The 26,593-nt window shown below is 33.5% G+C and overlaps 1 protein-coding gene and 2 pseudogenes across 1 annotated transcript; all 3 read left to right on the top strand.

Moving 5' to 3' along the window:
• Window positions 1-550: 550 nt before the first annotated feature.
• Window positions 551-21,290, top strand: LOC125062296 (carnitine O-palmitoyltransferase 1, liver isoform). The gene is made up of 17 exons (XM_047668109.1): window positions 551-898; window positions 1,671-1,825; window positions 1,909-2,045; window positions 2,307-2,415; window positions 3,826-3,993; window positions 7,913-8,034; window positions 11,059-11,257; window positions 11,942-12,141; window positions 13,095-13,273; window positions 14,144-14,277; window positions 14,806-14,831; window positions 15,382-15,444; window positions 15,764-15,945; window positions 16,797-17,002; window positions 18,103-18,301; window positions 19,152-19,312; window positions 19,575-21,290. Exons 2-17 carry the CDS (start codon window positions 1,685-1,687, stop codon window positions 19,665-19,667), a joined length of 2,319 nt encoding a protein of 772 aa, XP_047524065.1. The 5' UTR covers window positions 551-898; window positions 1,671-1,684; the 3' UTR covers window positions 19,668-21,290.
• A 439-nt stretch (window positions 21,291-21,729) lies between these two features.
• LOC125062895 lies at window positions 21,730-21,848 on the top strand (annotated as a pseudogene).
• A 134-nt stretch (window positions 21,849-21,982) lies between these two features.
• LOC125062894 lies at window positions 21,983-22,101 on the top strand (annotated as a pseudogene).
• The last annotated feature ends 4,492 nt before the right edge of the window (window positions 22,102-26,593 follow it).

The following is a 26,593-nucleotide window of genomic DNA, read 5'->3' as shown; positions in this document are numbered from 1 at the left end:
AACTATAATTTTGTATTATAATTTCAAAAAAAAATATGACTAAATAATTAACAATGTTGTTTTGTTTTTTATACCTGGCAACCCTGATGTGGCGGCTGACTGAGAGCTGGCATTTTTTTTTTCAATACTTTATATAATTTTCTTTAAAATCGGACATAATATGCAGTTATATATAATACTAAAACATATAATTTTTATCAGCAATTTAATTATACAACAATGTATTACAGCTTATTGCGGCTAATTTTTTTACAGACAACCTATCGCTAATCCATTGCATTCTCCCTCAAAATTAATTCAAAAATTAATTTCACCAAGAATTATCTGCAAAATCGAGATTCCTAGACCATAGGGGCACTTTTGTAATCTAAAGTTGGTTACACTCCTGTAAAAGTCTGTGCTCGTACCGTAGAAGTGTAGACTGTAGAATGTAGACTGTAAATACTAAAGTTGTAGACTAGTGTCTAGTGACTACCGACAGGTAGTTGTTTGATGTTAAAGCCAAAATATATATAACACACTCTATGGTTTGATTTGAGCCTTGTGGCTCTCAACTTAATAATTCGTAATACGGTATTGTGTACGTAGTATTGATATTTAGTATTATATTGGTCTGTATAAGTTGTGGTACTGTGCATTTCTTCACTAAACGTATTGCAGTTTTTTTTCCGAATTAGATACAGTTACAGTGGCTGTCGTTATCTTCATCTTGTATGACTGTCTAAGATATTAGACATTACCTTAATAAATCATGATGTAAAATTTAGATTTGAAAATTAATCGGTATTTAGAAATGAGTACTGCAAGTGCTGTCTAGATCCAATATATAATAGGAGTAGGTAGTGAAAGTGTAATATTTTCGGCTTATAATAACTCGTCTATTTTTAATTTCTTCCGGGTAAGTCTATTAGTTTTATGATAATATTCCGGCAGTATTTTTAACTAGCACAACAGCTATAAAGTTCTATGATCATTTTATGTCATTCAATATATATTCATGAATAAATTGTGGGTTTTCTATGCCAGTCCACGTAGCTATTAAGTAGAACGCTCAACGCAAAGTTACGAGTTGCGACTCGCGTTTTACTTTGGACTTTGACACAAGCTTGGCGTGTGTGCGTTTGATAAAGCGAATGTGTTCCTCGCGACTGTATGTGTATGTTAAAATATATTTGAGGCTTGGTACTTGCAGTTTCACTTTTAGTCAAATACCTACCTACCTCTTTGAAACTTTCATATTTTTTATTAAACTTATACCTATTTAATCATTAAGGTATTTTCTCTTTAATAAGTAATAAATTCCAACATATACCAAGCTTGATATATTTTCAAGTAGTAACATTTATTTTAATTACAGCTTAAAATAAATATTTTAAGTTATTAATTTAAATTAAAATAACTTAAAATATTGATTTTAAATTATTTTATAAATAACAATTTATATTTTTTAGTGATATTTATGAAGTTAAAATTGAATATCCATTTTTACCTTTAACAGCTTCTTGACGATTATTATTACTATTAAGTTTTGCTTCTTTTTCTGTAAGCAATATAGTGAATAACATATTCATTCTTATTTTAAGCTTGATTAACAGCATTTTAATGGTTTTCTAGGTAATACTGGTGGATGATGAGGAAGTGTATCAACAATATTTCAATATTTGTTTCAGATTAATAATTTAATATGGCTGAAGCACATTCAGCTGTAGCATTTTCTTTTGCTATTACCCATGATGGTTTAGATGTTAACTTTGACCGTGAAGTTCTCTATCTAGTATGGGAGTCTGGCTTACGCTCCTGGAAGAAACGACTAGCTCGCTTCCGAGTAAGTATCCTACTGATCATTATAAATTAGATCATTATAAAAAAAACCTGATCAAAATAATGATTTTATAATTTTTCTAACAGAACAGCATTCACAATGGTGTATACCCAGGACACTTACAGTCGTTATATGTGCTATGGACACTGCTTGTGGCTGCACACTTTGGTGGATTTAATATTCCATTTGATCTAGTACAAAAAGCTTTGTCAATCTTACCAGGGTAAGTATATCATGTATTTGTTAAAGTAAGCATGTTATTTATAAAATTAATACTGATTCTGTATTCTCAAGTAAATTTTTATTATGATGTGGTTCTATTAGCATTTATGATTTATTGTGCATTACACTGCAGTTATATGATTATAGCAACTAATTCCAATGAGGAAATGCTGGTGCTATTGGGGTACTTTGCCCCAAAAGGGACGGTTTAAAAAGTCACATTAGCAGTTTATTTATTATCTATTTTCATTGATCTTTTTAGGGATTCTACAATGTGGCAAGTAATTGCTTGTCTATTAGCAGCTCTTACAATGTGGCTTACTGTCATCTTTATGATGAGGTACATCCTAAAGCTGCTTTTAATGTACAAGGTAATATATTTAATTATATTAAAAATAATTTTTCTTTGAATATTAGTCATAAAATAGACCTTTTAAAATACAATATTTAGAATGTTTAAGTGTATCCAAAGTCTACTTAATTGTTTTCACATAGTTCCACATTTATTGTGCAAATTATTTCGTTGGCAATCAATAAAAAAATCAGTTGATTGTTATCCAAATACGAAACTAATTAACTATATATATCGCATTTCCAAAAGATTCCGTATCAAAAAATTACTAAGATAAAGGCGTATCCGTATAGGTTCAATAATCAAGTTGTGGTCCTGTATTAAAGTTAAAAACTTAAGCTCATTGTAGTGATTAAAAATAAATATAAATTAGAATTTTTTCACGGAATGTTCGTAGTTCAACATCACTTTAGTAGCATAATTAAACCCTTATTATAAAGTTAATATTTGCATATTTTCCTGAACATACTTAATTATGTATGTAGAATAGCTCGTGTATATAATAAAGTAATGTTATATATATATATATATATAACATTACTTTATTATATATACACATGTGTATAAGGCAAGCTACTCCTGAAAATTGACCCACAGTTTGACAGTCGAGACATAGGGCTAAGTGTTACTTCCGTATGTCAAAAACAGGATTTGACAGTACCGGAGTCATACTTAACTACTTCTTGACTTTAAATCTTACCCTTAGTCTTTCATATTCGACAGTAGATATAAATGTAATAAAATTAACGTACCCGTTTTCCTAGAAATCTCGTATCGAATGTTATTATCTCAGTTAGACCTTGATTGCGGTCAGTTATTTATCTAACCCACTGTTTTAATTAGCGCATCAATTAAATTATGGATAAGCGTGCCAATTTTACGATAAACTTTTCGTAATAAGTTCATGTAGTAAAATCACTTCCGCAATCTGATAATAAACAATGTCATTAATTTTTAGTTCACTTCACTTCACTTTATCTATAATGGCGACTTCTGTGTAAATCCCAATTCCGCCAATGTCGCGTTCTAAGTCTTCACACGGTGAGGAATTAATTTTAGTTTTCGTCAATGGCCCCAATTTGGTAGACATTTTGTAAATCATATTTAAAATCATGTTACATTGTTATGTCATTTCATGTTATTACACGTCAAATTCGAAAACATTAAAAAGAAATCGTATTAAAATAGAGATTGCCTTTAAAACTTTCGTCATTTCATTTACATTCAGAGCGCTTGTAATATGTATGTCGCTGAATCATTCAGCTGTTTGAATCAGCATAAAATCAAATTATAAACCTTTACTATTAATTTAAGAAAATACAAATAATACGCATGTAGCATGATTAAATGATTAAAACTTCATTTATGAAAATATTTTTAAAAGAAAATTAGTTATGTATTTAATTTTGTAATCTGCTAACCGTCCTAGGGATGGATGTACGAGTCCCGTGCCCCTGGCTCAAGAATATCTGTTAAGACAATGATCTGGGTGAGCGTAGTAAAAGTGCTGTCTGGTTGGAACAAGCCACGCCTTTATAGTTTTCAAGGATCACTTCCACGACTGCCTTTACCATCTGTTCAAGATACAATGAATAGGGTATGTATTGGGTATTTTTAAGTGTACAGTGGTACCTCGATATATACGTGCCCTAATATACGAGTGTGTTTTGCGATATTTTGCTTTGAGATGAGAGCAAGATTTGAGATACGAGGAATCGCACACTACACATTATAGTCCAGTCAAAATAGGCATTTGACTTAGCCAAAATTCGCATAGAGCTGAAAATTGGCAGAGACGTTAAATACATCATTATAAATGAAATGTCAAAAATCCCCTTCGATCCTACTTCTGCAAAAAATTTTATTCAAGGTGAAAAGTATAAAATTAAGGTTTTTTCCATTTTTCTCGAAAACAGTTAGTATTATAGTGAAAATAGATCAAACAAAAGTTGTAGATCATACAATTCTCTACAAAAATGGTTCAGTCACTTTTTCTCTTACGACTCACCATTCATGAGATATCGCGGTTTTAATCATTAGAAAATTCATATTCTACATAATATGCACACATTTCCGCACCATCTATGAGGTAATGTACTTGGCGCATTTTTAAGTAAAGATGTTGTTGTTTTATTTTTATAATCAAAATCCTGCACAGCTATTTTGCTATATCCTACCACACTATCTGTTTGATAGACTTGTATTGGCACATGAGCTTTTTCTGCAAAATGTTGCGCTGAAGGAAGTATGTTTGTTCGTAATATAGGCTCTTCTGCTATAACTGAACTTTTTGGAGTAATAATTTTAATGATCCCCATGATGTGAAGCGTATTATGACCGTCTAAGGTATGTACATTTATATCAGCATTGTCTGCAACATACTGAATAAATGTGCCAGTTTTTGGTGGCAAAATATGCGGTAGACGATGCAGAACTGCTGCTGCCTCATACATTATAGTATCATTATGCATCATGCACACAATCCGAAAGACGAAAAAATCTGTATAAGACGTTTTGATCCAAATCGTCGATGAAAAAATACTGATAAACCCAATTGCAATCTTGATTTGAAAGACCTAGGACGAACAGCAGTCATTATACAGTGGCTAATAGTTGTACATATTAATTTCAAATGATCTACTTTAAATCGTCGATTTTTTACAATTACTAGCTCCAAAAAATAAGTCAAGGACTCCGGAATATCGCTGTTAATATTTTCAAACATTTGACTCGGCGGGGGATAATTATCATTATCAATCACTATAGATTGAATATCCTCTCGAATAATTGCTGCAGCAGCTTTCAATATTCTGAATCGTTCTTAGTTTGTATTTTGTTTTTTATTTTCATACCAAGCTTTATTAAGAATATCGTACTGATTATCAATAAAACAGATAATTGTTAAGCTTCCTTTCTTCTCAGTTATAATAATTTTATCACCATACTTTAACTTTAATCTTCTTTTAATTGTTTTATTATCTATAGTTGGATTTTTGCCGATATCTTTCAATTCTTGTAATGAAAATTGGAAATCATCATTATTTTCAATGTACTGAAATATTTCCTCCGTCGCCAAGTTTACTGAATCATCTTCGGGACGACCGACTTTATATCCCGTGGTAGGTCTCAGAAAGATATTATAACAGTTATTGTGGTACTTAGCTTCAGCAGCAACTAAGTCAAATTCATACCCAATGCGGGCAATAACAGCTTTTGCTACGTCATCAGAACGAGTCCGAGCTACCTTTAAAATGGAATCTTTAAATTCAAGTGTAGATACGTTATAAATTTTACGACGAACATTCTGCGCTTTCTTCTTTTCAGCTTCTTCATTTGCTTCATCGCCGCAAAATAAACAACATTTTTTAAAGTTGAAATCTGGCTCACTTACTCGTGCTCTAGTATGAGGTGGACTTATCGTGGATGTACTACCTTCTTCTGTCTCGCGCTGTCTTTTAGCTGCAACAATACTACTCTTTCGAGTATACATTTTACGACACTGCACGTGGACTGTCACAGATTGCTTGTCTTTTAAGTATTCAAAAAAATTATCATTTCTTTCAACACTTGCATGAATCAAAGTCTTAATTTCACGATCAACAACAACTACTTCACTTTCTTTCAAAGGTTTATCACAAATAAAACAAACTTCTGACATTTTGTTTAAATTATTTAACAGCACAAATTAAAATAGAAAATATTACCAATAAGCACGTCTGCTCACTGCACAGGAATTTTCAAAACTAACAGTATATACTGAGTCATTTCATTTACTTCCTTCAAAAATAGGCAGGTCTGCGACTCTCCACACTCAAACAATGACGTAGCTAGCAGATGTTACTTAAGGTTACCGACGAAGGGAATTAGGGACTGACAGTTTAGTCTTATATTTTAAAATCCTCATTTAATTTATACAAGTTTTATTAAGTTTTATTGTGTAAGTAACACAAACGAATAGTTTCTTATTTTCATTTATATTGAACGTCCGGTGACGTATACAGACTGCATTTTAGTGCATATTATGTAAAATATGAATTTTCTAATGATTAAAACCGTGATATCTCATGAATGGTGAGTCGTAAGAGAAAAAGTGACTGAACCATTTTTGTAGAGAATTGTATGATCTACAACTTTTGTCTGATCTATTTTCACGATAATACTAACTATTTTCGAGAAAAATGGAAAAAACCTTAATTTTATACTTTTCACCTTGAATAAAATTTTTTGCAGAAGTAGGATCGAAGGGGATTTTTGACATTTCATTTATAATGATGTATTTAACGTCTCTGCCAATTTTCAGCTCTATGCGAATTTTGGCTAAGTTATGACTTATTTTTGTCTATTTTGACTGGACTATTAACAGTTTCAGCCACCTCAGACTAGACCTCAGTCTGTATCCTTATTTCTATCGTTTTAGAAGCATTTTGAAGTTGGGTTGGCGTCTTTTGATTTTTGTACATTTACAAAACATTATCACAATTATTTTTATAACCACGGTTCCGAAGATGATATCTATTGAATTAAAGCGTATTTTCTTATTTTCAACCAATACAACTGAGATGGTATTCTGGGAGTAGGAACGGATTAATGGCATTTCAATTAATTTCAATACGAAAAATTGCTTTGATATACCAGTAATTGCGGAACGAATTAAAATGTCGAGGTACCACTGTATACGTAATTTAAATTTCATTAAAGTTGTCACACTCGCCATTTGTATATCACCAACAGGCTATTTGATAAAATTTAAAATAATTACAGATTATGTGTTAGTGACTAGAGAACCTACACAAATAGTTACTTTTAATTATGTTAAATATTGGCTTTTTGAGAGTGTCCATGGGCGGCGGTATCACTTAACATCAGGTTTGCCTCCTGCCCGTTTGTCCCCCGTTCTATATAAAAAAAAGAAGAATGCAAAATAAACATTCATGATTTCAAGAACCCGCCAAAACACTTCCGTGGTCAAGATGGCGTCGCACTAGTTTCTGTAATGGTGCCATGCTTGTTAACACATGAATAAACGTCAAGTTGTTATATATAAAGTAAAATATAAAAACTCAGACGAAATTAATCTCCAAGACAGAATTAGGACTAATCTGTGACCGTTTTGTGACATGTGACTGATGTATAAAAATCAATGTTTTTATACAATGGGATTATTTGATGTTAATGATTGTTTAGAAATGATTTTATCCCAAAACAATGTTAAAGCCATACTTTAAACAGATCACGTTCAATAACACTTTATTTCTCATACAGTCAAATAGCCTATTGTTTTTAAATTTGAAATTGCATTAAAATATCCTAAATTTATATATCGTATAGGTATCGTAAATAAAATAAAAATATTTTTTTTTATTTTTTATTTATCGTAAAGCTTCTTTAAAAAAATTACAAATTAAGTATAGTATATCAGTAATGTTATAAGGTAACACAGAAATCTGAGTTTAAGGCCAATGGTTGTAGAGCCACTGATTGAAATGTATGAAAATATTTACGATGTATTTTTTTAGTATCTACTGAGTGTACGGCCACTTCTCGACGATGAAAACTATAAAAGAGTGGAGCTTCTTTCAAAGGATTTCGAAGAAACAATTGCTGTTAAACTTCAGAGATATTTAGTGCTGAAGTCCTGGTATGTAGAAAAATACAGTTTTTATTTGAAATTTTATAAGAATTGTTAGAATATTTATGACCTCTTTATGAAGGAAGGTTATCATTATATGTTATCTATTTATATTGTGTAGTGTTGTAGACAGTACAAATATTTGTAATGTCAGTATTTATCTCAAGACTTGATAGAGCATCTTTCATAGGTTCGAATGTATGGGATTTTAAACGGCCTTTGTTACGATAGTTATGTCATTGTTACTATTTCCATAATACTATATAAAACTAACCTTATCAGCTGTGAGCGTCTTAACTACTAACAAATAACATAAAAGGACGCACAGCATCTTTAGAGGCCAGCAACACACTCGCGGCGTTGCAGGTTTACATGAGTGGCAGCAAGCATTTAAGTGCGATGTCTATAAAAATTCCATCCGTCTTATTACAAAAAAAATCTCATTTGAGCCCTTTGTCTATTAGCGATACGGACAGAGATCTCGATCGCAATAGTGTTTTTGAACCGCAACCGAACCGCAGCTAATATTGAGTGATCTAAGGTCATTAAAAACTATGAACGTATAAACATCTTTACGAATAGCTTTTATTTTACAATTTAATATTTTTTAAAAGTGAATGACCCGTCTTTTTTATATTACATTTTCCTGCAGTCTGTGGATGTGTAGCGATTCTGTGAATGATAGGTTTTGAAGAGTGGTGCAATTAAATCATTTAATTGTTGTATGTATTTAGTTTTATTTAACTATTATGACATTTTTTTTTTAATTAATTTTTTTTTATATTTATTATTCGTAATATGTTTTTTATGTACGTATGGCTGCACCGTCCTTGTACTGATCTGGATGATTGAGCTGTAAAACGGATCGGATCTGCAGCGAATAGGTCTCATGTATGATGTAATCAACTGATAATTTTCAGGAATGTGTTGTAATCTCATCCAAAACACGCCGCTTAGTCGGTGATCTATTAACATATAAAAAAATAGATGATCTTCGTACCCAGTACATAATAAATTAATAATCGATTAATACATTTAATTCTGTGGTAAACCAATCAATAGAAGAATATATTTATTCATATAATATCTAAGGTACACCTTAAAAATACATTTTGTATCCATTGTAAGTGTAAACATTATGCGGGTATATCATAAACTCTTTTGCTTGATTTATAATTTGATACATTTTAGTCTATAGTTATTTTGGGCTGGCGATCTGAGTGAGTTGTTGCCCCACATATTTTTATGGTGCCACTGGCGGTATTGTTGTGTACCGGGTTGTGCAGCTCCCTCAAAAATGGTTGAGCTGCATGAGCTATTCGGGGCATGCTAGCCGTCTGCTGGCGCAGGCTTGCTCAGATCGATCTGGTTCTTTCTTCCAAAGACCAGTCCAGTAAATACTCTGCATTTGTTTACACCAACTTATTAATTTATCATTGTATTATCTGGACTATAAAAGAGACTAAGACCCCCGAGTTTGTTTCGACATTTCTTCTCAGGGCAGTCAGTTAGGAAATGTCGACTTCATCTAGTTTAGGAAGACATTGTAAAAGTGATTTATATAGTCCTACTTGCAAGAATAAACTATTTCATTTCATTTCATTTCAGAATAATTAAATTTTTGTGCAAATTGAAGTCCGCTCATGATTTTTTAAAGGGTAATGAACGCTTGCCCATACTTTATACAACATAAGCAAACATAAACCAGTTAACTTGTACTCATTACTCGCTTAGCATTGGAGTATTGTGTTTTGTAAACGTTAGATAATATTTCTAATTTTAGTCAAAAAAATAATTTTCAGTAACACACGAATTCACTATATTCTAAGTCTTAGTGTAACTGAATATTTACTGAATCCTGATACTCGTGTATAGACTGTTTAGAACCTGGAAGTGAACCATTATTTTTCCTCCGTCATGGATAGAAGGTCATTTTCATTGTGGTCACTCGTACACCTGACAAATCGCGAATTGACTAGGTATATTTTTAATCATTTATCCACTTAAGGAAATGGTTTATATTGTTGAATTGACGCAGCAAATACGGTTTGAGTTCGCTTTTTACAATATTTTGTTGGCTGTTGTTTTTAGCACAAAGGTGAATATTTCTCGATATAACTCTAGACACTGACACGTGAACATGTGAACTTGTATGACCTTTTTAGTTATTAAATATCTTAATATCAAATATACTAAACCTTTTAGTCAACAAGTAGTAAGTTGTTGTAAAAATATATTGGATTACGTAATCACGGTTTTCTCGCACGTGTAGTAATGTGAGATGTTTTATGTAACACCAACACATGTCTTCGGTTAAAATGTAAACGTTTCACTTCCAATTCTCTTAAATAATTTTTTTCCTTGCTTACTTTTACTATAAATGCAAAGGGTAGGGTATAAATGCAAATATATCTCAGATAATATATACAGAATGGTCAAAAAGTCGTGGATCAAACTATCTTTTCAAAATCCCTATTAAATGCGCCAAAACTTGTAATACAAGGTCACTTTTCGGTAGAGCATTTTTTTTCACAGTGGGGTCCGAAGTAAACAAAAAGTTATGATTTGAGAAATTTTTATATTGTTTAACTTAATATTATCTTCAATACACTTAATCAACAACTATAAATTGTATGTCTAACGCAAGGACTCATCAGTACCAATCTAGTGGATATTATGAAAAAGATACAGATTTTTTCAAATTTTAATAAGAATTAGTAAAAAAAGTCAATTTTCTTATAAAAACGCAAAAAAAGTTATAACTCTGCAGGGGTTATAACTTAGAGCTTAGGGACCTCCCGTAGAACAATTTTTTGCTGATGATGATCTCATCTATGATGATACCCCTATTTGGATTTGATCCACGACTTTTTGGCCACACTGTATAATGCTGCTCCTGTGGTAGTTTTTGTCCAGTTCAGCATCCGATTATTATTTATAATACTTATATTTTTCTAAATTCGTTGGTGTTACACGTCAGTTGCGTCATTACTGTTTCTTACATGACATATGTCTAAAGTAAATACTTTTCAGGTGGTCCAGCAACTATGTATCAGACTGGTGGGAGGAGTATGTTTACCTGCGAGGTCGCTCACCTCTCATGGTCAACTCAAACTTCTATGGAACTGATACATTAATGCGTCCCACTTCCATTCAGGCGGCCAGAGCTGGAACAATTATTCACTTCGTTCTTAAGTTCCGCAGGCTTATTGAGAGACAAGAATTGGAACCGGTAAGCTTTTTTACATCACGATGTGTATGGGACACATTCTTGCGTGCATAGGTTTATGCGAGGTGGTTGGACACCTATGCCATACAGTGCGGACAATTTACCCCCATTCGTAAACGTACTATAAACCTACGTTTTATTTTAAGGTTAAATTGATAAGAGACATTTGAACGTAAATTATATATGTATAGATTTTGTACACTTACAAACGTTTAATAATTATTTAACGACTCTAAATTAAGATATTCTACCAGTTCTCACAGTAAAGGTGTAAAAAGGACTATATGAATTGACAAGAAACTCTCCGACACTTTAATTGCTAAGTATTTGGTTTTACAAAATACTGCAACCATTACACTTTCCTTTACGTGACATTAAATGAAAAATAATAAAAAAGTGTGTGTGTACAAAGAACACATGTCAGAAGTGAAACTACTGTGGCAAACTAATCTTTAAGTGTAGTTCATATTTATACAAATCTAAAAGTTTAGATTTCCGATACTTAGAGGGACGGAAAAAGGAAGATATGTTAGGAATTTAATGAATTTAACTGTCATTATCGAATCATAAATAAAAAGATGGCACGTAACCGAAAAACGTGACGATTTACTACAAAATTTCCTATACGTCGATAAAGAAGTATCACTTCAATAAAAATCTAGATGCTCTTATATGGATATCTTTCAGATAATGCTCCAGAACATGGTTCCCTTATGTTCCTGGCAGTACGAAAGACTATTTAACACAGTACGTGTCCCAGGGATAGAGACTGATAAATTAGTTCACTACCAGGACTCCGCGCATATCACCATTTACCACAAAGGGAAGTACTTCAAAGTTGTCGTATACTCAAGGGGTAGATTGCTCAATCCAGCAGAAATTCAAATGTAAGTATTAAAAAAAATATTTTATATGCTGTCTGGTCAATGTCTATATATAACCTATGTGTTTATGTATGTATTTATAACTGAGACATACATACATAAAAGGGAATTTATAAAGCAATTACGAGCATAAACGTATTATGAATTTATTAACAGTTTTGATGTCAACCTTATATTTTGTAAATAAGGCTTAGGGTATGGCTTGCACAATGTACGGATAAGTTCTATATAGTTCCAAATTAGCTATTTATTACTTATTGGTAGGATAAACACTATTGTTGCGTTTCACGACAGTCAGATAGCGCTATTCGTCACATAAAGTCCATAATAAGTTATGAGTCCGATGAATGTTAAATAGCACAATTTATCTTCCTTATAATTTTATTTTTAAAGTGTTATAGCTATTTGGTACTTTATCCATACATTGTGAATCAGACTCTTAGAGTACCTACTGTACTCTTTTAACTACGTTTCGACCATTTTTGAAACGTAAACACAATTTAAGCTGTGATGAAAAGAGACTAAATAATAAATGGCAAACCATACAAAAGTCTCCATGTTTACGAATCGGGGGTTCAAAAGTACTTTATTTAAGTTAATAATCGCCGTAGGTCCTTTCTGCCCATATAACTCGCTCGTACGGTGAAGAAAAACATCGTAAGGAAACAATATTCCTTAAACCCAAAAAGTCGACGGGTACACACACAAAAGGCTGATCACCTTACTAGTCTATTCGTAAAAAATTATCACGAAACATGTAGAAATCTGAGGCTGAGACCAATTGTTGTAGCGTCACTGTTTTTTATTTACAATACATAATATATAGAAATTTATTTATGAAAAAGTAAAACCCAAAAGGATTACACCGTACAGTTCCAAATTCTATAAATAAAAAGTACTACATTTAACACTATTTTAAAAAATTTCCTGCTATGTGTGTGTATGGTCTATTTCAGTCAAATCCAACATATATTAGAGGATAAAACGGAGCCATGTATCGGTGAAGAGCGGGTAGCAGCCTTAACCGCTGGTGAGCGTTCCCACTGGGCTCATATCCGACAGACAAACTTCAATCGTGGCCATAACCGGACCTCTCTGCATTGTATTGAACGAGCTGCTTTTAATGTTTGCTTAGGTTAGTATTACACTAGGACTTACCATTTTAGATTATTTGTCTGTGACAATGACTTTTTTTTTTTAATTTAACTTAAATAAGTGTTATATTGTTAGCAATAAAGGCTTAGTAATAGGACCAACACAAATTGTTTTTTTTATCTCCACATTAGGTTTAAATCATATCTTTCATAATTCCAAGAACTCGCCAAAACGCTTCTCTAATCAAGATGGCTTACCCGGCCCTATGACGCTCCATGCTTGTAAACACGTAAACAAACGTCCAGTTTTTTATCAATAAATTATTATTTTCTTCAACGAAATTAATCTTCAATAGTATTAGGATTAGAGGAAGGCATTATTTACTATCATGTTACGTCGTCGATTCGACTGTTGGTCGAAAACTAGTTTTTTTAAATAAATTAATGATTATTTTTTAAATATTTTACTCTATAATGTTTATACTCTTAATAACACTTAATTTTTCATACTTTAAAACAGCCCATAGTCTAAGTAACCACAGAATAGTGCAAAGTTTTATTATCTAGGACACCATTCAGTCACATTATCATTTTTTTTTCTGTAATTTCCATTGAAGTTGTTTTATTTGTTATTTTTAATAATATTTTATCTTTCATTTGGAGCACTTTTTTTGTTTAAAAACATCTCACGTAAACAACTTTCGTCGAGTAAAGGATCGTTAACTCCCATACAGAAGTAATTGTTTCAACAATGATATCAAAATAATACATAGAGATCTGTCTATGATTTTGTAAACCAAACTGTCAATTTCAAGTGTCATTTTGTTCTTTTTCTCTATAAAATAATTAGTAGTTACTCTGCAACGTGTTTTACTCATAGTAATGTTACACCAACCATTTTTTTTAAACAGATGACAAGGAATATGGATTCAACGAAGACGACCCTTCAACATTGGATGACTATGGCCACACGTTATTACACGGAAAAGGCCACGACCGTTGGTTCGACAAGTCCTTCAATCTTTGCTTCAGTACTAGTGGAGCGGTATGTGATTTTTAATAAAACCATAGCTTATAGAGGAACCAATTTAATAGATCATATTTGACGTCTGTCAGTTTTGATAGTGGGGTGACCTGTCCAAAACTTTTACGAATTTGATACGAATTTCAAAGATATGTGTCGAATTTAGTTATTTTAAATAATTTTCATCATCGATTATCGTTTACAATTTGTATTTGGGGCGTACTGTATGTAAATTTGTATTTTGGTTCACTCGTCGTTGTTTTGTTTTGGTTTTTTAAATTACAAATCCAACTGAAGGAAATAAAAATTGCCACGATCGGCCTATCCCAATAAAATATTTTTTTTAATTTATGTATTTTACTAATTCAAAACTTAAATCTAGTTTCAAAAGCGTCTCTAGTGAAATTTGAATAACATACATTTACACTTTTTACATTTCTCATTTTGCCAAGTTTTTGTTTGTTTCTCAAGAGGTTTTTTACAAGAATGAAACACTACCTTCGTGGTATTCCGATATGACCCGTAGTCTGATAATTATTTTACTTCCAGGTCGGTTTCAATACTGAGCATACTTGGTAAGTACTATTAACACATTTACAGTATGTAGTGAAAATAAAGCATACAAAATATTTACAATAAATTAATTCCTTTAATGTTGGCATTTCCTCACTGTATTGCGAAAATTATTCGTTCAGCGAAATCACCAGCTCTAGTGTCACCGGTACCAAAAGCCGACTTCAATCTTTAATACGCCTCTGCACTTCAAAACATGAAGATTTATTAGTTAAACGTGCTAATTACAAACTTTGAATCTAAATATAATATGGCAGAATACGAAATTCCATCCGTACCACCTTGACTTCCGTCGTTCCACAAGCGAGCGTTTTTTGTGGCACTTTTGAACCAGCTGCCCACTGAAGTATTTCCAATTCGGCTTAGGGAAAAGAGCGTACCAATTCACAAAAGGCCGGCAATACACTGGCTACCCTTCTGGCAGTGTGCCTCAGATGAGCCTCCAACCTTATCCCTGTTTTATAAAAAAAAATGTAGTACATTTAAGCAAAGCTAACAGTAGGAACGTCGTTTTTCGTCACAGATAGATATACATACATATAATGTCCTTAGGGCGGATGCGCCGGTCATGGGTCACCTTTGGGAGTACGTTATACTAACTGAGCTCACATATGGGTAAGTGTTTATATAATATAATTTTTAATAGTAGCTATTGAGCAGGGCGGCAGCGACTTTCCTGAGGTCGTAGGTACCCCAGCTGTGCATCCATTGTGTGCCTTAGACTCGAAAAGTCGACGGCGTGTGCCGGGCACAGAAGGCTGATCACCTATTAGAAATAAATCACTAGACAGATATGGAAATTTGAGACCCAACCTAAAACGTTCTAGCGCCACAATTTTTTTCTATTGTCTATGGAGTTTAAGACTAAGAAAGTCATATATGAAAAGTATGAACAATAGATTGCTAATATGTAGTATAAATGTTTGGATCACAGATATTTACAAGATGGTAACGCACGTGGTACAGTCGAGGCACCACCGCCTACCCCTGTACGCTTACAATGGGATCTTAATAATGAAGAATTGCTTCAAAACATAGATATATCGTACAACGTAGCCCAGAAGTTACTCAATGATGTCGACCTTAAGATACTACACTTCACTAAATACGGAAAAGGTATGTAAAATTTAATTTGAATTAATTTAAAAAAAAAACAAAAACCTATAAAAAATTCATACACGTCCCAAAAATTTGTTTAACCTATTTTGCTTGCTGCTTAGAATATCCCTGCTTCAAAGTTAGCCTAGTGGTTTAAACATGCGAATTTCATCACTGAGGTCGTAGGTTCGAAACGCTGGATCGCTAATGGAACTTTATGTGCGCTAAACTCGTACGGTGAAGGAAAAAATCGTGAAGAAACTGCCAACTGTGAAATTTGTGAACAATATTTACGAAATTTATCATGAAAGTTAAATACTTTATATATACATAAAATATTTAATGTCATTTTTATGGCACCCAAAAATTTAAATTTACCATAGATAAAACGCTTAAGTTAGTTACAGTTAAAAGAAAAACGTGTGTCGAGTTGGAATAGCCTATGTAGGGTTCCATAACCATGATAGATTTGGGATATAGATGAAACATAATCTACACCACACTGAATGTTTATTTCACCCCCAAAATTATTCGTTGATATTAATGAAAAGATTAAAAATCATAAACAAAGTTCCAGTCCTTTAAACAGTACACAAATAGCAGCAAGTTACAGTACACAAATAGTTCTCACTGTAATGTAAATGGGTGCTCTTTATCCTTCTAATGTTAAACGTTGATTGTATTATGACTGATTATTTAAATAAAGAGCATTGTGTAACGGTTGTAATTCCTTACAATTTCCTTATAACTTGGAGTTTATAAAGATTTATTTCTCGCTTTTCTCCCTTGATTTGGGAACTGGTAGAAATTTAGATTTTTTAAGTACTGTCGTTCATAAATGTACACATACCAATATACATTGATTACAGGTTTCATGAAAGGCCTCCGAGTGTCCCCGGACGCTTTCATACAAATGGTGCTGCAATTGGCTTATCACCGTGACGCCGGCCATTTTTGTTTGACATACGAAGCTTCCATGACTCGCTTGTTTCGTGAGGGACGCACTGAAACGGTCAGGTCGTGTACTATTGAGAGCTGCAAATGGGTGAAGTCAATGGAAGATCCCAAGGCTTCGGTAATTAAGAAATATATTTTAAAATATTGACATTTTCTGTACTAAGGTTATAATTCAAGACTTCTAAGTCTGTATCCGTGTGTCAAATATATATTGGATTATGACATACAATCGGTTATTAAATTTCGTAATTCCATCGTTAATTTTAAATAATAATTGAATTAATTAAATATATTGGTATGGGGAGCAGGAATATTTTATAGCTAATACTTTTTTAACATCGGAAATTTGAAATGTAACATAAATGAAAAAGCTTTTTAAGTGATACACATAAGAAAAACCTGCCCTGTCGAGTTGGACCAGCTCATAATGGGTTTCTAGCAAAATGTGTGTGTATGGCTTGGTAAACAGAAAATTCTACGTCTACCTTATTATACTTAAAAGAAATCTTTGTTTTTTCTTGTGAGCAGGCATTTAGAGCAGGATTGGCCTAGTGGCGTTAGCGTGACTCATTCCTGAGGTCGTAGGTTCGATCCCCGACTGTGCACCTATGGAATTTCTATATGCGAATTTAACACACGCTAATAGTGAAGGATAACATCGTAAGGAATGCATGCCTTAGACTCAATCAGCCACGGAAGGTTGACCTACTTGTCTAAATTAATAAAAAATAACCACCATTAGACATATACAGAAACCTAAGCCTCAGACCTAAAAGGCCGTAGCTCCACAGTTCCTTTTAGTTTGGAAGAAATATTATCTACTATATATAAATTACGCGTCACGTTGTTTGACCGCCAGGGACTCCTAAACTACTTAACCGATTTCAATCAAATTTGCACACCGTATGCAGTTTGATCTAACTTAAATCGATCGGATAGCTTACATCTTAAATTATACCCGCAATAATATTTTATTGCAAATTATTTGTTTATTATTTGACAGTCACAATTCTACCAGATGGCGCTGTGTTGAAAATACCAACGTTTCACATAAGCTTTTAATGGCAGAACCACCAAACAAGCATGGTGGTCCCCGTGACTGGTGTTCTCCTACCGTTTCCCTTGAATTGTATACTACTGTGTAATATAACAAAAACCTTAGCCACAGCCACGCTTGGCCGAGTCTGCTAGTTTAGCTATAAATGATTGTTTATGTAGGTCACAGAACGGCTGGAGTTGTTCTTGGCAGCGAGTGAGAGGCACAAAATTGGATGTCAGGATGCGATGACAGGCCGCGGCATCGACCGTCATTTGTTCTGTCTCTACGTTGTCTCGAAGTACTTGGAATTGGACTCGCCGTTCCTGCAAGAAGTGTTTAATGAACCGTGGAGGCTCTCTACCAGTCAGACACCTTATGGTATGGATAATTGTCGACTTTATTTACTATAAATAAACCTAAAAGGCCACGCCATATTTTTTAAATCAATATTTTTTTATAAGTGCGTGAGTAGAATAAGACTTATTCATAAATTTAACATACTAACGACAGACATTTAACCTATTGTCTAGTATTAATTGAACGAACCACTTATAATTTTTTTTTCCCCTTTCTTGGCCTGCACGCACTTATAATTTATCATTTCATTATCAAAATATTAATATTCTGTGTGTTCTTCACATTAACATTTATATGCCACAGATAATACAACAAATTCTTTAATCTTCCTATGTATTGCACATTTATATTTGTACACATACCGTCTCCATAGTTTATTGGCATGTCGTAAATTTAGGATTCAATTCCTTGATAATTATTGTTTCGATACTATAACGATTTTTAACATTACTATAACTGCATATAAAGGCCGATTTACATCATCTTAGTGTTTAGGAGAGTGCTTTAGGATAGTACTTTAGTTGAAACATGTAAACGCTACTTGCTTTAGTAAACGCTACGCTAAAGAACTTGCCTTTCAAGTTGTACAAAAGCACTCTCCTAAACACTAAGATAATGTAAATCGGCCTTTATGTAGAGCGATGGACTGTAGTGTATGATGAAAGTGACTGAGTCACTGGTTCAAATCTGGCTCGAAGGAGTCTTTTTCTATTCTTTATAAATATTTTACGCCTTATTTTGTATTTTTCTGAAGTCGATGAAGATAGCGCCTTCAACCAGAGCGAACCTCCAACAATGAAATAATTATTCCCGTCTGTACAAAATTTCTGTTCATCAATGATATATTATTTAAATTATTTAATTTTTCCAGGTCAAACAAGCCTTTTGGACCTAAAGAAGTACCCCAAGTGTGTAGGCGCAGGTGGTGGTTTCGGCCCAGTAGCTGATGACGGATATGGTGTCTCCTACATCATTGTAGGCGAAGACATGCTTTTCTTCCACGTGTCCAGCAAAAAGAGCTGCCCTGTTACGGTAATTTTTAATTATATTAGTTATTTTTAATCAAGTATTTTTAATTACAATTACCTTATCATTGTTTTCTTTTCTGTACGTAACCGTACGTTACGATAATATGGAAATGCATTTGTGCATAGCCAGGATTCGAACATGCGATCTTAGTCAACACTAATGTTGACAAGAGAAAATTAATAAAAAATGTTTTTTAGTTCAAATATAAGGCCACAGTGATCTCAATTTGAGATAATTTATTTATTCATCAAATTTATTTATATAGAGCTCCAGCAACTTCGTGACACAAATTGAGAGATCACTCGTCGATGTCCAAGAATTGTTCTACGAGTACCAGAAAATAAAAAAGGTTAAGTAAAATATATATACGGAATTTTAACACAAAACGCCTAGTTTATATCAGATTTTTCCTAATAATCAGCGCAACATATCAATGCAAATTTGCTTTAAGGTGACATTGTTTTAGTGTATGTCACACATAAAATTACGTGGAATTGTATAAAATATATTTTTTGATACACGGATACACTTGTTACGGAAAGATTTTTACATACAGTTTATAAAAGAACCTATATATGGGAATTCATATTGTCCACGCTCTAAGAATATTCTGCACTGGAGTTGAGCATTTATATTATTGGGTTTATTAGGGATGTCCCATATAATTTAGATCAATTTTATATTTTTAATAGTAAATGGGTATCGAGACCGTCCGATTAATTTTGCATAATAATTTATTTGTCATGTATAAACTTTGCTGTGAAGCAAAAAATTATTATGAATTGTTTTATTATTTTAAGTAAGCATCGCCGTGGATATATCAGATATATTGGGTTTGATATACTGAAGGCCCAATTAAGAGACGGGACCTAAATGATATTAATCAACTTTTTTCTATTATATTTATACAATTATTTTATTATATATAAATCCTTTTCATATCTGTAATATCAACATATATATAATATACATAAAAATAAAGAATTCAGCTGTCTCTTTCTCTCACAATTTGACAGGGAGACGAAAAGTTGAGGAATATTGTTTATGAATAAGGGCGATACGTTAAGTAATGTAATTTGAAATGGTTCTATGTAACATTGATGAGCGTAAAATATTTTTGGATCAATTTTTCTCTGTATTTCTAACGGTTTCCAAAAACAGGGTACCTACCTACCTATAGATAATAGAGGTGTATACTAATTTGAAAATACATCGACAATTTACGCCATCCATCTTAAAAATAACGGTGTCATTAATAAAATATGATGCATTTCAGAATGTAAAACGTAAGACGGAACGTTGCGTTTTGTGATTGGTCAAACGTGCGCGATACTGTTGACACAGAACTTCTAAGTTTGACAGCGTTACATATAAATTTAATTAGCATTTCTGACTTTTGTTTTGCCGTTAAATTTGGTTTCAATTAGACGAAAGCTAAAAGTAGCTATTATAAGTTTTATGCATAAATTTTTTGGCTTATAAACCTTTTATTGAAATGCTGCCGACTATTTTATGAATAAACCTGTAACAATATATAAAAATGTTAACATTATTACAAGTTTATATTATGGTGTTAGGTTAAGTAAATGGTAAAGGTTTTAAAAATTAGACTTAAGAAAATCAATTTGATTATATATAACTTTTATAAAAGATATACTCAGTATAACCTACCATGAAAATCTGGGAAATAGGGAAATGGAACAAAATTTTTGATAAAATATTTTATGGTACAAATTTTTAGAACAATGGTAATTAAAATATTAAATAATTTAAAGATTTTTATAAATAGAATGTTTTTTTCCTGAATTCTAATTATATTTGTGTGTTTAATTTGATTTAATTAAGTTATCAATATTTGTACTAATTACTGTATATGAATGTTTAAATTGTCAGGAATATTAAAAGTATCATGGATGATATTTAATTACTATTATCTTTATTTGTAGTTTATTGAAATGATTAAATTAGTATTGATTTTAAATTGACTTTTATTGTGTAGAATTAAGTGTTAAAATATTCGGAGTGCCTTCGGACTCCGGGTGCCCATGTCTGTCATCTGATACTTCCTACCTCTCCTATCCGGGGTACAAATTGTAAATGTCCTTTGAGCCGATCGTTGAAAGGTGAATTTGGCTTTGATTAGAAAATAATAGTAATACTTATACTGAAATAATTCGATACCACATGGATCACGGTTTTCTTCCACTTTGCTACTAAAACAGCCGTGGATGTTGATGATCGAACCCGAGCCTGGAAATGCAGCCGAGAGATTCAGTCGCGTTACCTCTTTATACTGGAGCAATTCATATACAAGCACTAGGGTCATTTAAATATTCATTTGTATTGGAACCAAGTTCCTTATCGCGCGTTGTGAAAGGGGGCTAGACGGAATAAATTCTTACGAAAAGTTGTCACGACACTTTTTTGCTATTTGCTATTGTAATACACCGGTTCTCGTCCGATCACCGAAGTTAAGCAACTTCGGGCGAGGTCAGTACTTGGATGGGTGACCGCCTGAGAACACCTCGTGATGTTGGCTTTTTTTTGTAGGGATAAGAAATGAAAATTATTTTTGGAATCACTTAACTAAATTAGTCTTGTTGGAACGAAGTTATCGAGCGTTGCGAAAGGGGGCTAGACGGAATAAATTCTTACGAAAAGTTGTCACGACACTTTTTTGCTATTTGCTATTGTAATACACCGGTTCTCGTCCGATCACCGAAGTTAAGCAACTTCGGGCGAGGTCAGTACTTGGATGGGTGACCGCCTGAGAACACCTCGTGATGTTGGCTTTTTTTTGTAGGGATAAGAAATGAAAATTATTTTTGGAATCACTTAACTAAATTAGTCTTGTTGGAACGAAGTGATCGAGCGTTGCGAAAGGGGGCTAGACGGAATAAATTAAGACCAAAAGTTGTAACGACACTTTTTGCTATAGTTGTTATATTTTACATTTTCGATTTAGCTATCGCCGACGTCCATACCACGGTTCTCGTCCGATCACCGAAGTTAAGCAACGTCGGGCGAGGTCAGTACTTGGATGGGTGACCGCCTGGGAACACCTCGTGATGTTGCCTTTTTTTTTTCGTCGTAAGATTGGTGTCGAGAAAATCTATCATACTGTTATGATACCAAGTAACATATAAATTAATCGAAAGGAATTTCGTTCCATCCGGGTGTCCCTTGACACCTCTAAAGTTTTTATAATAGGCCATAGCAAGTAAAGTAGTTTTACATATTTATTTATAGCTTACAACACTAGGGATTTTGTTGAAAAAACGTATACGTTTTATGCAGCCTTGTGGTTGGTGCACTAATTTTGTCTTTATTACGAGTACTGTAATTGTGGAAGGTACTATTCTTTTTAAAGATATCTATATTTTACCGCACATACAATTCTCATAAATGTATTGACTTTTAAAAGTCAAAATATGTAATTCTTTAAACTTCCTTCGGACTGACTCCCGTGGGGATAATCCGCAGATCGCTCTTATAGCCCGCTTTTGCACTACAAATATCGATTTAATGTCAACTGCATTACCCCACAAAATAACACCATACGACATAATACCTACTATGAAAATAGCTGAAATAAACGAGCTTTGCCGTATTCTCATCCGTAAGATCGCGTAACTTTTTCACTGCGAACGCTGCAGAACTAAACCTATTCGAAAGACCTATATGTAGGCTCCACTGGAGTTTACTTTAAATATCCAATGATTAATTCGTGACAAGATCTGCCTTTCTTCCTTTTAAAGAACCGCCCCGGGTCTTCAATTCTACTTTTAATTATGGAACAGTCCATGTCGAATACATATTCAGCAGTTTTCACATTAAACAACGGAAAGTTGCGTACCTGGGCCACGTGTTGCGCCATGACCGCTACCACCTCCTTCAATTAATTAAATGGGTAAAATCCAGGGTAAATGGCGTGTTGGTAGAAGGAAGAAATCATGGCTTCGCAACGTTAGAGAATGGACAGGTATTGCAACTGCGGAAGAGTTGCTGCATCTGGCAAAGGACAAGACACGCTTCAAGATACTGACGGCCAACCTCCAGTAATGGAGAGGCACCAAAAGAAGCAGAAGTTGTAACCTTTTAAGAATTGCTGAAAACTGACAGCATATTGTTATGGGTCAAGCGATGATAGCGACATCTTCAATTAGTTTTGCGTTTACTCCTCCATTGGCGCGGCGCGCATACGCAGGGGGCGCGCTTGTGAATGCGGAAAACCAGCGGTCCGGCCTGTCTGAGCCGTTGTGCCATACGGTTTGCTCGTTCGTGAATGGTGTTACTCGCGAGCAGTGTTAGGTAGATACAATTTCAAAAGTTGGTAGTTTCCAACCATCATCAATTCGAAAAGTAGGTAGATCTACCTACCTAACTATAATTTCTAGTTTTATACTTTTCTTTTAAACTAGACAAATCGCTATAGAAGATAAATAAAACTCATCTTCTAAATCAAAGTTCATTATAAACACGTCCGGTGCTGTCGACGCCTACACTCAAAATTATCAAATGGAACGGCTCGCTGGCGTTGCATGAATTTGGCTCGGCGCGAAAGCCATATGGATCGCCCGTGAATGGCCTTAACGCTTACCGGCTGCACCGGCCGCACTTACGCTACGTCGCCGATCACGCCAGACCGATGTGAGACGCAGTATGCGTTCTGTCCCGCTCTAACGCGTATTGGCCACACTTATATACGTCATCGTGTGTTAGGTTTTTATTTTCGTTACGGAATTTCTTGATTCGGTCGCCGCGCTCAAAGCCCACGATAAAATCTATGCAATAGCTTAAAAATAAAAATCCAGCTATAAAAATTACCTAAATCTTAATGAAAAAAAAAATTATTTTACTTTATCTATCTGATTTATTTATTGTTCGACTTCAACCTCCGCCAGTATAAGCAGTTTCGGGGATATCTGTTTGTTAAGACTGACAGACGTGAATGCATATTATGATGAGGTAACTCATTGATCAATGATAATGGTAGGGGAGCCCACGATGCTAAATGGGGAATTACTCGAGCGTCGTAGAGACCTATTGGGATGCAAAGCTTAGATAAAAAGAAGAAAAAAATGTTATATGATAAATTCCTTTTCATCGGTGGGGGAAGCGGCTATAGATAGTTAAATATGTAAAAAAAAACTGTTGCATGGACATCGACGAGCGCGTCAGATATTGATAGCATCTATGCCCTACGTATTTTTAATAATGTACGTATGTTAATCTGATCGTTTGCATGATGCGGGTGGTTGTATTTAAGGGTTGAAAATGAAAAAAAAAAAAAAATATCGAGCGCGTCAGATTTTCTAAGGGAGTGTTAAGTGCACCAAAAAAAAGCTCTCATTCACTAATATAACGATTTCGATGGGACGCAAACCCACGGCCATTTTCATAATATGCAAAAAAAAATCGCAATTTTGAAATACTCAAGCGCGTCAGATTAAGATATATGTGGTTCATCTTTATGTTCTAAACGTACTGTCTCATAATCTGACGATTATCTAGAGGGATTCGCCTGATCTGACAAAAAAAATTTAGAAAAACGATTCACCGAAAGGGCCATCCCTGCAACTTCCCGCTACTTCCATTCCTGGGCGCTTAAAATTGATATTTTGAGCTCGCTGAGTTCAAAGAAATAACATGTCTATGCATTTGAGCTCTCCCAGCTCGAAAGTCTGATAGAATTTTCATAGAACACTATTTTTGGAATTTTCAAACCGCAATTACTTTTGAATGGATCAAGCAATTTTAATTGATAGAACCACAAATTTCGGAGTAATCCCGAAAAAACACTTTTTCGGGTTTCTTTCGTTCACGATATCTCTCGAACTAATCAACCGCTTTTGACGAGCTTGGTGGCGATCGACGTGGTTTTTCAAGCTCAAAGGCGGATTAGTTTTTGAAGTTGATCAATAAAGAAACCACTTTAAAAAAAATATTTCTTATTTTTTTAAGATTTTTCAAAATTTCTCAAAATCTATCGGTCCGAATCGGTTCAAATTCACAGGAAATGTAATTTTGAGGGAAATATTTAGAACGCCGTTTAGTAGATTCCGATCGGTTAAAGGAAATGTAGGCATCACGCAGCTGCACGCATTTAACTTTATCGACGATTTTTTGTTATTTCGGCTTGCGGAATTCGTCAGATTATATATTTTGAATTATTCTTGAATTATTTCCTTCAAAATAAAAAAAAAATTAGCTACGCTCGAGAATGTCGAGATGACGGTTTTTTTTTACAACTTTGTTGCCCTCCCCTTTATTTCCGTCACTCTCAAATTGTCAGATTAGTGGAATATACACATTTTAGGATGTAATTAACTCACCCTACCTTAATCTGACGCGCTCGGGAATTTCTGATGGTCAATTTTTTTTTAATAATCTGATCCTGTCTCCTTCACGGGCGGCCTTATATATGGGCCTTATATTTTGTGGAGGTACTTAACCGGGTACAAGGTATCCCCCTATATATTAATCTGCCGCGCTTTAGTAAATCCCGAAATCCCCTCTTGGGCTCCCCTACTATAACTTGACAGTTGTAACTTGAAAGGCAAGGGCTTGTGCCTTGTATAACTATAGTCGTATTTTTAATTAGGCAAAGCAAACTGACAGTAGCTAATGTCACTTGGAAAATAATGTTGCCATATTTAAAGTAATAGTGATACGTTCAATCAGATGAATGAACAATGAGTGTGATTCAATCATTTCAAACTATAAATTTTTTTTATTTGTATTTTAAAATTGTATAAAAGTGCTCTGATATAAGTAAGGTACTAGTAGTATTTAACTACAATCAGTTTTTTGACGGCTTAATACAAATTCTTTCAAAATGCAAATCTCATCTAAAGATTGCATAATTACCAGGTAGTTTACCTCATTGTTAAAAAAATTTTGTTATTGTTAAAACCTTTAGTAACATTATAACTTTAGTTTTATAAATTTTATAAGTTTTAAAAAAAGCAAAATAGCTGTAAAAACGTGTCTAGTTGTAAGCTTGTTACATTCCAGGAAATAATGTACACTGGATATGTAGCACTTTAAATTTTTGTGAAACAAAATAAAGAATTTTTGAAATTGAATTGAAATACAAAGCGCGTCGCGGCGACTAGTGCCATCAGGGCATCACCGATCAATAATTCAGGAGTTTTTTCAATCATTCACTTTGTCACAACACTATTTTTATTTCATTATAAACTGACAACACCGTAAACGTCAGTTGACTTCGTCTAATTAAAATTACGACTATCGTTTCAAAAAGGCCAGTAATAAATAATT

This window comes from Pieris napi, chromosome Z, assembly GCF_905475465.1.
Source record: "Pieris napi chromosome Z, ilPieNapi1.2, whole genome shotgun sequence".
Classification (NCBI taxonomy): Eukaryota; Metazoa; Arthropoda; class Insecta; order Lepidoptera; family Pieridae; genus Pieris; species Pieris napi.
The sequence above is the reverse complement of the archived record's forward strand: the minus strand, read 5'-3'. Positions and strand labels throughout refer to the sequence as shown.